Source organism: Rhincodon typus, chromosome 9 (genome assembly GCF_021869965.1).
Source record: "Rhincodon typus isolate 14 chromosome 9, sRhiTyp1.1, whole genome shotgun sequence".
Classification (NCBI taxonomy): Eukaryota; Metazoa; Chordata; class Chondrichthyes; order Orectolobiformes; family Rhincodontidae; genus Rhincodon; species Rhincodon typus.
The window spans coordinates 29,274,387-29,290,424 of NC_063340.1; the positions used below are offsets into that span (position 1 = coordinate 29,274,387).

General features: G+C 44.2%; 1 protein-coding gene across 10 annotated transcripts in view; it reads left to right on the forward strand.

The window, feature by feature from the left end:
- dop1a (DOP1 leucine zipper like protein A) overlaps nt 1-16,038 on the forward strand; it is a 249,275-nt gene that overhangs the window by 146,241 nt on the left and 86,996 nt on the right. For all 10 annotated transcript variants that reach the window (XR_007262801.1, XR_007262802.1, XM_048600578.1 and 7 more), the window contains exon 19: nt 7,206-7,261. Coding sequence is in view for 8 of the 10 variants with exons in the window: in XM_048600578.1 (XP_048456535.1) it covers nt 7,206-7,261 (56 nt within the window). In the remaining 2 variants the exon portion in view is untranslated. The remainder of the gene's footprint in view (nt 1-7,205; nt 7,262-16,038) is intronic.

Here is a 16,038-nt window from a genome sequence, read left to right on the forward strand (position 1 = left end):
TACCATTGGGCTGCAGGGTTCCCAAGCGGAATATGAGTTGCTGTTCCGGCAACCTTCGGGTGGCATCGTTGTGGCACTGCAGGAGGCCCAGGATGGACATGTCGTCTGAGGAATGGGAGGGGGAGTTGAAATGGTTCGCGACTGGGAGGTGCAGTTTATTGCGAACCGAGCGTAGGTGTTCTGCAAAGCGGTCCCCGAGTCTCCGCTTGGTTTAAGTTTACCTGGACCATCTCTAACACCTCTCTCCCCTTCCTGGACCTCTCTGTCTCCATATCAGGCAACCACCTAGAAACCGATATTCATTTCAAGCCCACCGACTCCCACAACTACCTAGAATACTCCTCCTCCCACCCACCTTCCTGCAAAAATGCTATCCCCTATTCCCAATTCCTTCGCCTCCGCCGCATCTGCTCCCAGGATGAGGCATTCCACTCCCGTACATCTCAGTTGTCCTCGTTTTTCAAGGACCGTAACTTCCCCTCCTCGGTGGTCGAGAACGCCCTCAACCGTGTCTCCCACATCTCCCACACCTCATCCCTCACACCCCATCCATGCAATAAGAACCAAAAAAGAATCCCCCTCATCCTCACGTACCACCCCACCAACCTCCGGATCCAACGCATCATCCTCCGACACTTTCGCCATCTGCAATCCGACCCCACCACCAAAGACATCTTTCCGTCCCCACCCTTATCTGCTTTCCGGAGGGACATCTCTCTCCGTGACTCCCTTGTCCGCTCCACACTCCCCTCCAGCTCCACCACACCCGGCACTTTTCCCTGCAACCACAGGAAGTGCTACACCTGCCCCCATACCTCCTCCCTCACCCCCATCCCAGGCCCCAAGAAGACTTTCCACATCAAGCAGATGTTCACCTGCACATCTGCCAATGTGGTATACTGCATCCGCTGTACCCGGTGTGGCTTCCTCTACATCGGGGAAACCAAGCGGAGGCTCGGGGACCGCTTTGCAGAACACCTATGCTCGGTTCGCAGTAAACAACTGCACCTCCCAGTCGCGAACCATTTCAACTCCCCCTCCCATTCCTCAGACGACATGTCCATCCTGGGCCTCCTGCAGTGCCACAACGATGCCACCCGAAGGTTGCAGGAACAGCAACTCATATTCTGCTTGGGAACCCTGCAGCCCAATGGTATCAATGTGGATTTCACAAGTTTCAAAATCTCCCCTCCCCCTACCGCATCCCAAAACCAGTCCAGCTCGTCCCTGCCTCCCTAACCTGTTCTTCCTCCCACCTATCCCCTCCTCCCACCTCAAGCCGCACCTCCATCTCCTACCGACTAACCTCATCCCGCCCCCTTGACCTGTCCGTCCTCCCTGGACTGACCTATCCCCTCCCTAACTCCCCACCTACACTCACCTTTACTGGCCCCATCCCCGCCTCTTCGACCTGTTTGTTTCCTCTCCACCTATCCTCTCCTCTCCTACCGACCAACCTCATCCCACCCCCTTGACCTGTCCGTCCTCCCTGGACTGACCTATCCCCTTCCTAACTCCCTACCTACACTCACCTTTACTGGCTCCATCCCCGCCTCTTCGACCTGTTTGTTTCCTCTCCACCTATCCTCTCCTCTATCCCTCTTCTATCCGCCTCCCACTCTCTCCCTATTTATTTCAAAACCCCCTTCCCCTCCCCCTTTTCTGATGAAGGGTCTAGGCCCGAAACGTCAGCCTCTCTGCTCCTATGATGCTGCTTGGCCTGCTGTGTTCATCCAGCCCTGCACCTTGTTGTCTTAGATTTAGGGGGAATTTGATACATATGTGGAAGGCTTTGTTTCTCTTGTTTAGACCTGCCAAAGAAAAGCTGTTCCAATTAGTTGATGGTTTGAGGATTAGGGGGACAGTTTTAAGATCTTGGGCAAGTGATGCAGGAGGAATGTGAGGAGGGATGTTTTTGGTTAGTGAGTGCTCATGACCTAGAACCTGTTGTCTGCAAAGATAATGGAAGTGGAAATGAGCAAGGTTTTTAAAAAGAAATTGGATGGGCATTTGAGACAAACATATCAATGTAGATAGAGCGGGGAAATAGGGCTGACTGGATTGCTCTGGAAGAGAGCCTACATGGACTGAATGGGTCACATGACCTCCTGTGCTACAATGCTTCTCAGGATAAGAAACAATAACTTCCAGTGGAACCCATTCCCACTGCAGCTCCCAGGAGGAAACACCGATTGTGACGTCTACAGGGTACTAGTGACTGCTTACTCTCTAAATAAATCCACGATAGTCATGGATAAGGATAGGTGCATATGGCAGGGTAAAGTTTACAACTGGGGGAAGGGTAATTACAATTCAGTTAGGCAAGAACTGGGTAACCTAAATTGGGAACAGATGCTGTCAGGGAAGAGCACCACAGAAATATGGAGATTGTTTAAGGAATGCATACTACATGTGCTTGATATGTTTGTCCTTAGCAGGCAGAGAAGATGCGGTCGACTGAGGGAGCCATGGTTCTCGAGAGAGGTCAAACGACTGGTTCGGCGGAAGAAGGATGCTTATATAAGGTTTAGGAAACAAGGATCAGAAAAGGCTCTAGAGGGATACAAGTTAGCCAGGAAGGAGCTGAAGAAAGGGCTTAGGAGAGCTATAAGGGGGCATGAGAAAACCTTGGCGGATAGGATCAAGGAAAACTCCAAGGTTTTTTACATGTATGTGCAGAACAAGAGAATGACTAGAGAAAGGGTAAGGCCGATCAAGGATTGTAAAGGGAATTTGTGCACAGCGCCTAAAGAGATAGGAGAGGTCTTTAATGAATACTTTTCTTCAGTATTCACAACTGAGAAGGACCTAGTTGTAGAGGAGGACGTTGTGAAACAAGCAGGTAGGCTAGAGGAGGTTGATGTTAGTAAAGAAGATGTGCTAGGAATTCTAAGGAAGTTGAAGATAGATAAGTCCCCCGGGCCTGATGGGATTTATCCAAGGATTCTATGGGAAACGAAGGACGAGATCGCAGGGCCTTTGGCGATGATCTTTTCGTCCTCACTGTCCACGGGTATAGTGCCGGAAGATTGGAAAGAGGCAAACGTCATTCCCTTGTTCAAAAAAGGGAACAGGGATAACCCCGGAAATTACAGGCCAGTTAGTCTGACTTCAGTGGTGGGCAAATTATCGGAAAGGGCTCTGAGAGACAGGATTTGTGATCACTTGGAAAAGCACAGTTTGATTCGTGATAGTCAGCATGGATTTGTGAGGGGTAGATCATGCCTCACAAGCCTTATTGAATTCTTTGAAGAGGTGACCAAACACGTGGATGAAGGTGGAGCAGTGAATGTGGTATAATTGGATTTAAGTAAGACATTTGATAAGGTTCCCCATGGTAGGCTCATGCAGAAGGTAAGGAGACATGGGATAGGTGAAAATGTGGCAGATTGGATTCAGAATTGGCTAGCCCTTAGAAGACAAAGGGTGGTAGTGGACGGAAAATATTCAACATGGTGCTCAGTTACGGGTGGTGTACCACAAGGATCTGTTCTGGGTCCCCTTCTATTTGTGATTTTTGTAAATGATTTGGATGAAGGAGTGGAAGGGTGGATTAGCAAGTTCGCGGACAATACAAGGATGGGTCGCGTTGTGGACAGTGCAGAGGGCTGTCCTAGGTTACGAAGGGACATTGATAGAATGCTGAGCTGGTCTGAGAAGTGGCAGATGGAGTTTAACCCTGAAAGGTGTGAGGTGATTCATTTTGGAAGGACAAACTTGAAAGCAGAATATAGGGTTAACAGAAAGATTCTTGGCAGTGTGGAGGAGCAGAGGGATCTTGGGGTTCATGTTCACAGTTCCCTGAAAGCTGCCACCCAGGTGGATAGAGTTGTTAAGAAGGCGTATGGTGTGTTAGCTTTCATTAATAGAGGGATTGAGTTCAAGAGCCGTGAAGTTATGCTCCAGCTATACAAAAGCCTGGTTCGGCCACATCTGGAGTATTGTGTCCCGTTCTGGTCACCTCATTACAGGAAAGATGTGGAAGCGTTAGAAAAGGTGCAGAGGAGATTTACCAGGATGTTGCCTGGAATTGAGGGAAGGTCTTACGAGGAAAGGTTGAGAGAGCTAGGGCTTTTCTCTTTAGAATGACGAATGATGAGAGGTGACTTGATAGAGATGTACAACATGATCAGAGGTATAGATAGAGTAGACAGCCAGAGACTTTTTCCTAGGGTGGAGGTAGCTTTTATGAGGGGACATAGTTTTAAAGTGAAAGGAGATAGATATCGGGGAGACGTCAGAGGTAGGTTCTTTACTCAGAGAGTGTTAGGGGCGTGGAATGCATTGCCGGAGAAGGTAGTGGAGTCAGCCTCATTAGGGGCATTTTAGCGGCTATTAGATAGGCATATGGATGATAGTATAAGGTAGCAGTGGAGGTTAGATAGACCTTAGGTTTAGGGTAAAATTTCGGCACAACATTGTGGGCCGAAGGGCCTGTACTGTGCTGTACTGTTCTATGTTCTAAATGTGGTAGGCATGCTCACAAAGCTGGAGGGCCTCTCAACCTGAGAGGCGCTATAGGCTTCAATTAGCCATATGTAAGAGAGATAGCACTTCAAGATGGAAGCTCTCACTGTCCAACATTTTAAAATCCATATTAAACATAGCTTTTATAGTCAGGCCACCATTGGAATGCAACCTGTAGCTGCTTCTGCACCAAGACATACAGGGATTTGTGTTGGCCTGTCTAGATCGATGGCTCCCTGAATTCCAGGCATCTAAACTGGTACCCACTACTTTCTTTAATTGGCCTTGAGCAACTATTAATGAGCTACCCCCATGCAGGTAGTTAACGCTTCCCTATGCCCCCTCATTTCTTACCTCAGCAAAAATGACCTAGAGGTGGGACAGAACCAGTGAATTAGCTGGATAGACCAATTTTAGCTCCCGCCCAGATTCGATGCCGACATATGATCCAGCCAGTTAATTATTTATCTCTATCTACAGGTACTGCCTGACCTGCTGAATATAACTATTTTAGGCTTTAATTTAATATTTCCACCATCTGTCGTATTTTGAAACTTTTTTTATTAGCTTCTTAATGGGAATATTAGCAGTAATTTCCCAATTTGACTCCTAGTAGTAGTCCCTAATTCTTTTGTAGGATCTTTTGGGGTGGAATGTAAGGTATGGGTGAAGGAATACCATGGGAATAAGCTTTGCGTCTTTTCGGTTGGAGTCTGAGTAGTAAGTCATTATTAGAGTTAAATAATTTGCTATGCACCGATCTCTCTGTATTCTCTAACTCCTCTTCAAATATTGGGCTCTTTGCCCATGCACTTGATGTTATGCACATTGGTTGTGACTTGATCTACTTGATGGCTTTTTGACAATTCAGTCTAACTGATCTGTCTTTCTAAACTTATCAAAGTTTATTTCAAGCAACTACCATGCTGTTCAAAACATAAATCTTCCATTCTTCTTTGTCTTACCCAGAAGCTTGGGTTGTTATCTTCTTTTGAGTTTTCTACTTCTAGTGGTGATGGTCTAACAAACGCTTGCAAAATAATATGTTATATTAATGATTTACTATCATTGGACAACCAAGATATTTGTTATAGGAGAATTGATTACTTTCAAAGATTGTATTTTCTAGGCATTTTAGTTATATAAGTAATGTTTACTGAAACTAATCAAGTTATGTTAGGTAGCTATTGTATTCTACGCTTAGATGTAAGTCGAGGTCTATTTAACTCACGAGTGGACTCAATTTGGTTATTTTTACTTGTGTCAATTGATTGCACAAGTCGTTTACACTGGTTTTAGCAGCTCATATTTCAGCACAGAGATGTAATTAGCAAGCACACTATATGGCACAACATATCACTGAGGTATATACCATGATGTGTGGAGAAAATAAACATTCAGCATCACCTTCCTCCACACCACCAACAGTGCAAAAAACAGCTTTCCTGACAGCTCAGTTGAGTTCATCCAAGAGGGAGCTGAGACATTCAAGAAAATGAGGGTCCAGTTTCAAACCAGTAGTATCTGCTTTCACCCAAAGCAGCATTAATTCCCCAGGAAGGTGTAGAATGGCCACATCTCGCAAATGCATTTTTTTTTTCACTCGTGGGATGTGATGTCACTGACTGGGCTAGCATTTATTGCCTGCCCTTAATTCCCCTTGAGAAGGTGTCAGTGAGCTGCCTTCTTGAACTGTTAGAGTCCATGTTCTATAGGTAGACCCACAATGCCATTCAGGAGAGGATTCCAGGATCTTAATCTAATGACACTAGGGAACAGCAATGTGTTTCCAAGTCAGGATGGTGAGTGGCTTGGAAGGCAATTTGCAGGTGGTGATGTTAACCATGTATCTGCTGCCCAGGTCCATCCATACTGTGGTTACCATGAGCTTGGACGACGCTGCTACTGAGCTTCAGTGGGGCAGAGAGTGGATGTTTGTAGATGCGTTGCTAACGGAGTGGACTGCTTTGTCCTGGATAGTGTCAAGTTCCTTGAGTGTTGTTTGAACTGGCAAGTGGGGAGTATTCTATCAAACTCCTGACTTGTGCCTTGCAGATAATGTACAGGCTTTGGGAAGTCAAGAAGTAAGTTACTCACTGCAGGATACCTAGCCTCTGACCTGTTGTTGTAGCTACTGTATTTATGTGGCTGCTGGGTTTGGTTAGCTCAGTTAGTTGGACAACTGGTTTCCGATGCAGAATTACATCAACAGTGCAAGTTCAATTCCCACAACTGGCTGAGGTTACCATGCAGGTCTGCCTTCTCAACCTCACCCCTTGCTTGAGGTGTGGTGACCCTCCAGGTTAACCAGTCATCTCTCTCTAATGAGAGAATAACCCTATAATCCTCTGGGACTATGGTATCTACAGGATGATGACCTTTTATTTATATGGCTAATCCAGTTCAGTTTCTGGTCAATAGTAACCCCAGGAAGCTGATAATGGGAGATTCAGTGATGGTAGCACCATTGAATGTCAAGAGGCAATGGTTAGATTGTCTCTTGAGGAGCTGGTAATTGCCTGACATTTATGTGGTGTGAATGTTACTAGCCATTTTTCACCCCAAGCCTGGATAATGTCCAGGTCTTGTTGCATTTGACCATGGACTGCTTCAGTCCTCTAATTAAAAACAAATACGTGGTGAAGGCATGTGGCAGCCAAAGTCTACGTATTAACTATATTGCAAGAAAATCCTATTTGTAGTAAAGCAATTTGCCTTGTATCTGTTTTATGTTTCAGAAGCAAGTTCCAGAAGAAGTTTGTATGTTGCAGTTTTTCTATGCATATGTCCAAAGGTAATGTGCTTTAAGTGTATTATATACAATTTACTATCTCGACCATCACTTCACAATTTATAGCGTACAGATCAATTTATCTGATGCAGACTTCATTTATGATTAAATCTGTGTGAAGGTAGAGTATTAAGTTGGTTCATGTGTATCAGTTTTGCTTTTAATCGGTGATGCAAACTTGTGTATCTGCGTTTTTTATATATATATATATATATAAATATATTATATATATACAGAAAAAAAAAAATGGGTGTGATAGCATCATTCCGAATTTAATGAACTAGTAGTACACGGACCGACTACGTGATCTGACTGAGTTCAAATCCCATCACAGATAGGCAGTTTAAATTCAGTTCCTTTAGCAATTTAGATCTCATCTATGTGATTTAAGGTTTGGAGCTTTGCAGTTGACTTTTAACTGGTCTCTGTTGCCTAAGAAGCTCTCATAATCAAGAAAGCAACTCAACAGAATCTTCTCAAGGGCAGTTTAAGATGAATAATAAATACCAGTAACACCCACATAAAGAATATATTTAGATTTATGGCTTTTTTAATAACAGATTTGTGACAATGAGCATGGTTGTGATTCTGCCCCAGATTGCTTTGGTCTGATGCATCTTGTTACTCTTGCTGCATTTCAGAATCTGAAGTCTGGTTTGTAAACTACCTTGACCAGTTGTCGGAGGTCAAGTGGTGGTGGTTCTGAAGTGGCACAGGGTGAGGATGAGAGCAGGTGCCTAGATATGAATTGACAGTCACTGTGAACCTAACACCAGACAACTTAGCTAGTATTGCTTGCTATGTTTCCTCTCATCAGTCTTTAAAGGTCTTAAAGGTACTTGTTTCAAGGAACTGCAATTTTTCTTTTCAGAGGTATCATAAGACCTTAAAATTTCTCCGAACTACTCTCATCCTCTCCTTTAAGGCAGGCTTTGTTTGTAGAGTTTTGCTCAATGTAGCACTAAACAAAGGGAACCTCAGGACCGATGCCAAAGGCTCAATACAACAGATAATCTAGAAGGGTATGAAAATCATGGGAGTCATACGGGAGTCTAAAGAAAAATGAGCACAGAAAGGGCATAAAAAATATTGGCAAGTCAAACGTGCCAACGATATCATCGAACTTAGAAGTGTGACACTGTGACCATGACACCAGTTGACTGCAACAAGAATCATGCAGTACCCAAGAAGCCATTCAGCCGTCATGCCTTTACTGGCAAAAATACACTCCGATCTATACTAGTCCCACTTCCCTACATTAGGCCCTTAAATGTTATGACACTTCAAATACTCATCCAAGTACTTTTTAAAGGTTGTGAGGTTTTCCACCTGAACTGCCCACTCACGCAGTACTCTGGGTGAAAAAGCTTTTCCTCAAATTCCATCTAAACCTCCTGCTTTTCACTTCAAAATTATGCTCCCTTTTTATTGATTCTTCAACTAAGGGGAGCACATAATTCTAATGATCTTATACATCTTTACCAGGTCCCACCTCAACATTCTGTGCTCCAAAGAACACATCTCAAGCTTATCCAGCCTCTCCTTTCAGCTGAAATGCTGCATCCCTGGCAACATGCTGGAAAATCTCCTTTACACCTCCTCCAGTGCAATCACATATAATATGGTGATCAGAACTGCACACAAGAGTCTGGCTGTGCCCTAACTAACGTTTTGTACAGCTCCAACACAACCTCCCTGCTCTTATAATTTATGTCACGACTGAAAAAGGCAAACGTTGCATATGCCTTTGTAACTGCTGTGTTAACCTGTACTGCCATCTTCAGGGATCAGTGGAAAAGCACCCAAAAATCCCTCTGTTCCTCTCAGCTTTCTAGTGTCCTGCCATATGTTGGACTCCCTTGTGTTGATCCTTATTTTCAAAGTGCATTACCTCAGATTATCAGTGTTAAATTACATCTGCCCATCTGACCAATTCATTTTTATCCTCCTGCAACCTAACACCTTCCTCTTCACTGTTAACAACTGAGCTGATCTTTGTGTCATCGACAAATTTACTCACTCCATCCCAACACTCTCATCTACATCATTCGTGAGTATCACAATCAGTAAGGAATCAGCACTGATCTCTGTTATACACCACGGCACATCAGATTCCTGTAACACAAACAGCCTTCTACTACCCTTTCCTAGCTTATAAGCCAATTTTGGATCCAACATGCCAAGTTACCCTGCATCCCTTGAGCTCTGACCTTCGTTATCAGTTTCCCATGGGACCTTGTCAAAAGCCTTGTTGAAGTTCATATAAATTACACCAACTGCCCTACCATCATCCAAACACTTGGTTATCTCCTAGCAAAACTCTACCAGATTTGTTAGGCATGACGTCCCTCTGACGAAGCCGTGTTGACTGTCCCTGATCAAACCTTGCCTCTCCAAATGGAGATTAATTTTCTCCTTCACTGTTTTCTCCAGTAGTTCCCTTGTATATCTCTACCACCTTTCTTGTAATGTGGAATCGCAACAGCTGTTGTCCAGTTTTCTGACGCCTCCCCTGTAGCCAGAGATAATTTAGAAATTTAGGTCAAGGCCACTGTAATTTCCTCCCTCATCTCCCACAGCAGCCTGGGATATGACTCATCTGGACCTGGAGATTCGTGCACTTTTAAATCTGCAAAAACCTCCAAAACCACCTCGCTTCTTATAGCAATTTGCTCAAGATCTGTACAGTAAAACCTCCTCAAATTCTGTACTTACATCTTCCTTTGCCTGAGTAAAGACAGACGTGAAGTTCTCATTTAAGGAGAGCAGATGGTATTATCACTGGATTATTATTCTAGAAATTCAGCTAATGTTCCGGGTTTGAATCTTGCCACCGCAGATAGAATCATACAGCCCGGGAAACAGACCCTTTGGTTCAATTCGTCCGCGCCAACCAGATGTCCCAATCTGACCTAGTCTCATTTGCCAGCATTTGGCCCATTTCCCTCTGAATCCTTCCTATTCATGTACTTAAATGTCTTTAAATGTTGTAACTGTACCTGCATCCACCAATTCGTCTGGCAGTTCATGCCACACACTAGCCACTCTCTTTGTAAAAAAAAAAAGTTGCCGTCATATTCATATACCTATCCAGATGCCTTTTAAATCTTGTAGTTGTACCTGCATTCACCAGTTCCTCTGGCAGCTCGTTGCATACATGCAATGTGAAAAAGTTCCCCCTCAGTTCCTTCTTAAATCTTTGACCTCTCACCTTAAACCTATGTCGTCTAGTTTTGGATTCCCCACCCTAGGAAAAAGACCTTGGCTATTCATCCTATCCACGCCCTTAAGAATTTAGAAACTTCTATAAGACATCACTGTTTACTTCCCCAAGTTCTCTAGCTTCCATGTCCTTCTCCACAGTAAATACTGACGCAAAATATTTGTTTAGGATCTCACCCATCTCCTGTGGTTCCACACATAGATGGCCACGATGATATTTAAAGACCCCTATTCTCTCCCTAGTTACTGTTTTGCCCTTAAAGTACTTTGGATTCTCCTTAACCCTAGTTGCTAAAACTACCTCATGTCCCCCTTCTTTGCCCTCCTGATTTCCCTTTTAAGTATACTCCGACTGCCCTTATACTCCTCTGGGGATTCATGCAATCCTAGCTGTCTCTATGGAATTTGAATTCAATAAATATCTGGAATGAAGAATCTAATGATGACCACAAAACTACTGCCAATTTTCAGAAAAATTCATCTGGTTCATTAATGTTGTTAAGGGAAGGATTTCTGCCATCCTCACCTGGTCTAGCTGACACATGACTCCAGACTACAGCAATGAGTCTGACTCTCAACTGCCCTCTGAAATGACCTAGCAAGCCACTCAGTTGTACCAATCACTATGAAGTCTCAACAAAGGAATGAAATTAGACAGACCTCCTGGCATCGACTCAGGCACCGGAAATGACAATGGCAAATATAGCCCTGTCAACCCTGCAATGTCCTCCTTACCAACATAGAGTCATGGAGTAATACAACATAGAAACAGACCCGTCTGTCCAACTGATCCATGTTGACTGAGTTTCCCAAACTAAAACAGTCCCACTTGCCTGAGTTTGGCCCATTATCTCTCAACATTTCCTATTCATGTGCCTGTCGAATTTTTTTTAACGTTGTAACTGTACCTGCATCTATCACTTCTTCTGACTGTTCATTCCACCTATGAGTTGTGAATGGTGGTGGACAATTAAACAACTCACTGGAAAAGGAGGCTGCACAAATAGCTCTATCTTCAACGACAGAGGAGTCTGGCATATCAGTGTATGAGATAAAACTGAAGCATTCAGAACAATCTTCAACCAGAAATGCCAAGTGGATGATCCATCTCGGCATCCTGTAATGGTCCCCAGCACTACAGCTACTTGCCTTCAGCTAATTCAATTCACTACATGTGATATCAAGAAATGGTTGGAGGCACTGGATACTACAAAGGCTATGGACCCTGACAACATTCCAGCAATAGTACTGAAGACATGTGCTACAGAATTTGTTGTTCCTCTAGCCAAGCTCTTCCAGTAAAGTTAAAGTACTGCATCTACTTGACAATGTGGAAAATTGTGTACAAAAGGCAGGTCAAACAAACTAGGCCAATTATCACCCTGTCAGTCTACTCTGGATCATCAGTAAAGTGATGAAAGGTGTCATCAACAGTGTTATCAAGCAGCAATAACCTGTTCAGCAATGCCCAGTTTGGGTTCTACCAGAGCACTTAGCTCATGACCTCATTACATCCTGGTTCAAACCTGACCAAAGAGCTGAATTCCAGGGTTAAAGTGAGAGTGATAGCCCTTGATATCAAGACCTGTTTTCAACCTAGTGTGACATTAAGGATCCCTAGCAAAACTGGAATTACTGGGTATCAGGACAAACTCTGTGCTGGTTGGAGTCACACCCACTCTTTGCTCTCTTAATTACTTCTGAGATCCCCCTGCACTTCCTGTATTTCTATAGGGCCTCCATTGTTTTGCCACTTTTGTACCTGTTAGATAGCTCTCTTTTCCGTTTCATCCAATCTTGAATATTCCTGGACATTCAGAGTTCTCTCAGCTTGTTTCTCCTACATTTCATTCGAAAGGGAACATGTTGGGTCTGTACTGCAGTAACTGACTGCTTCACTAATAATACAAAACCACTTCACTTTTGCACCCTTTCCTGTCCTGCCTGAAGATCCTGTACCCCAGAATGTTAAATTGCCGATCTTGTCCCTACCCTTAACAATTTCTCTGTGATGGCAACAATGTCATAGTTTGATACGTCAATGTATGCCCTTAATTCATCTCTCTTACCTCTGATACTAGAACATAGAACATTGAACAGTACAACACAGTACAGGCCCTTCGGCCCACGATGTTGTGCCGAACTTTTACCCTAAACCTAAGGTCTATCTAACCTCCACTCCTACCTTATACTATCATCCATACTCCTGTCTAATAGCCGCTTAACTGCCCCGAATGAGGCCGACTCCACTGCCCTCTCCGAAAATGCATTCCACGCCCCTACCACTCTCTGAGTAAAGAAACTACCCCTGACGTCTCCCCGATATCTACCTCCACTCACTTTAAAACTGTGCCCCCTTGTAATAGCTACCTCCACCCTAGGAAAAAGTCTCTGGCTATCCACTCTATCTATACCTCTGATCATTTTGTACACCTCTATCAGGTCACCTCTCATCCTTCGTCATTCTAAGTAGAAAAGCCCTAGCTCTCTCAACCTTTCCTCGTAAGACCTTCCCTCCATTCCAGGCAACCTCCTGGTAAATCTCCTCTGCACCTTTTCCAATGCTTCCACATCTTTCCCGTAATGAAGCGACCAGAACTGAACACAATACGCCAGATGTGGCCGAACCAGGCTTTTGTATAGCTGAAGCATAACTTCACAGCTCTTGAACTCAATCCTTCTATTAATGAAAGCTAACACACCATACACCTTCTTAACCACTCTATCTACCTGCGTGGCAGCTTTCAGGGAACCCCAAGACCCCTCTGCTCCTCCACACTGCCGAGAATCTTTCTGTTAACCCTATATTCTGCTTTCAAGTTTGTCCTTCCAAAATGAATCACCTCACACTTTTCAGGGTTAAACTCCATCTGCCACTTCTCAGACCAGCTCTGCATTCTATCAATGTCCCTTCGTAACCTAGGACAGCCCTCCGCACTATCCACAACTCTACCCACCTTCGTATCATCTGCGAACTTACTAATCCACCCTTCCACTCCTTCATCCAAATCATTTACAAAAATCACAAATAGAAGAGGACCCAGAACTAATCCTTGTGGTACACCACTCGTAACTGAGCACCATGTTGAATATTTTCCATCCCCTACCACCCTTTGTCTTCTAAGGGTCAGCCAATTCTGAATCCAATCTTCCACATTTCCCCCTATCCCATCCTCCTTACTTTCTGCATGAGCCTACCATGGGGAACCTTATCAAACGCCTTACTTAAATCCATAAATCCATACTCTTGCCATTAAAGTATAAGAACAAAGAACGAAGAAAATTACAGCACAGGAACAGGTCCTTCGGCCCTCCAAGCCTGCGCCGATCCAGATTCTCTATCTAAATCTGTTGCCTATTTTCCAAGGATCTGTATCCCTCTGCTCCCTGGCCATTCATGTATCTGTCCAGATACATCTAAAATGACACTATCGTGCCCGCCTCTACCTCCTCCACTGGCAACGCGTTCCAGGCACCCACCACCCTCTGCGTAAATAAGCCATCCAATCTCACCTTGCTCTTTTGAGACACTACAAGGCTGAACTCGCTGCCCAATGGTTCCTTTCAAAGTCATGCTATGTTGCTATTGAACTAACACACTATAGTCCCTGCTCCTGCTGAACTATTTAAACTCTTCCCAACTGTGCTAGCAAATCCTGCTGCAAGGATGTTGTTCCATTCTGGTTCAGATGCAGACCGTCCTGCTTATTAAGGTCCCCCCTTCCCCAGAAGGGGTCCCAGTAATCCAGGAAACTAAACCCCTTCCTCCTGCCTTCAACTGTTCCATTCTCCTATTTCTGTGCTTGCTAGCACGTGGCACAGGGAGCATCCCTGAGAACCACCTTTTGAAGTCCTGCCTTTTTATCAACTGCCCAGCTCTCTGAACGCTTGTTGCAAGACCTTATCCCTCATTCTGCCTATATCATTGGTGTCAATGTGTATCACAATTTCTGTCTTATCACCCTTCAGGATGCCCAGCAGCTTCTCAATGACATCCCTGACCCTGGCACTAAGGGGGCAACACACCATTCTGGAGTCACATCTGCTGCCACAGAAACACCTGACTGTTCTTGTAACTAATGAATTCACTAACAAAATCATTCCTGCTTTCTTCTTCCTTCCCTCCTGTTCAGTTGGGCAGCTTGTGGTGCCAGAAGTCTGGCTCTGACTGCACTCCCTTGAGGTACCAGTGTCTTCCTCAGCTTCTAGAATGGAAAATCAATTTGTAAACAAGACCGCAGGGGGCTCCTGGACTACCTGTCTGTTTCTGTTTGACTGCCTAGTGGTCAGCTTTTCCCTTTGCAGCTGAATGGACTGGAGGAAAGAAACGATCACCTCTCTCAACATGCTATCTACGGTACCTCTCAGCCTTGCAGATGTGCTATAGTGTTTCCAGCTTCCACTCAAGCTGTGAAACCTGGAGCTCAAAATTGTGCATTTTGGAACACCTGCACTCGTGGTCATCTTGGAAGTCAGCAAGGTTCGTGACTCCCCAAATGTGACAAGACACATATTCTACTTGGCTGCCCTTGTCTATCATGATTTAAATTTCCTTAGGCTTACTACCTAGCTTTATCCCTAAATAATTTTACACTTTTTAAAATGACTGCAATTTAAGCAGCGTTCCGAAATATTATTCCTTATCCAGCCAACCAGCTTGCTTTCCTGTGATGTCATTCCATTTCTCCCTCCAGTTCAGATTGTGTGAATTTATGCTCAGCTATAAATTTATGTACTCACCATTGCATGCACCTCCCCCACAGATTCTGAAACTACCCTGCTCCCAGAAAGACATAGATAGGCTAACAGAATGAGCAGACAACTTGCAGATTGAATTTAATACAAAGTAATGTGAGAAAATGCAGTTTGCAAAACGGATAGGAAGAGATGATATAAACTAAAAGACATGGTTCAGAGACAGAAATTTGCACCATATTAAAGGAGTAGTTTGCAAAGTATGAGATCTTGAACTTTGAAAAGAAGGCATTGCCTACACAAACGAGAAGATCATAATAAAGGAAAGTTGATGTTTTGGGACGGGACCCTCTTCAGACCCATTTCTGAAGGAAGGTCCCGACCTGAAACGTCAACTTTCCTGGTCCTCTGGCGCTGCCTGGCCTGCTGTGTTCCTCCAGCTCTACATTATGTTATCTCTGACTCAGCGCGTGTTTGCCAGTGATACAGATATCTCCACTAGGGGTCCTGCAATTTCCTCCCTAGCCTCGCACTAAGTCCCAGGATACACTTCATCAGGTCCCGAGGAATTATCTACCTTAATGCACTTTAAGACTTCCAGCTTCTCCTCTTCTGTTATATAGACACTGTTCAAAACATCATTATTTATTTCCCCATGTTCCCTTCCATTCATACCTTTCTCAACGGTAAATACTGACAAGAAATATTCATTTAGGATCTCACCCATCTCTTGTAGATGACGTTGTTGATTTGATCTATAGAGTTTGTTAATGAAATCATCTATAGACTTTCCAGATGCTGGACACTTCTATTAAATCTTGAACTTTCAAGAATTTTATTTGTTCTGACATTAAAGTAAGTTT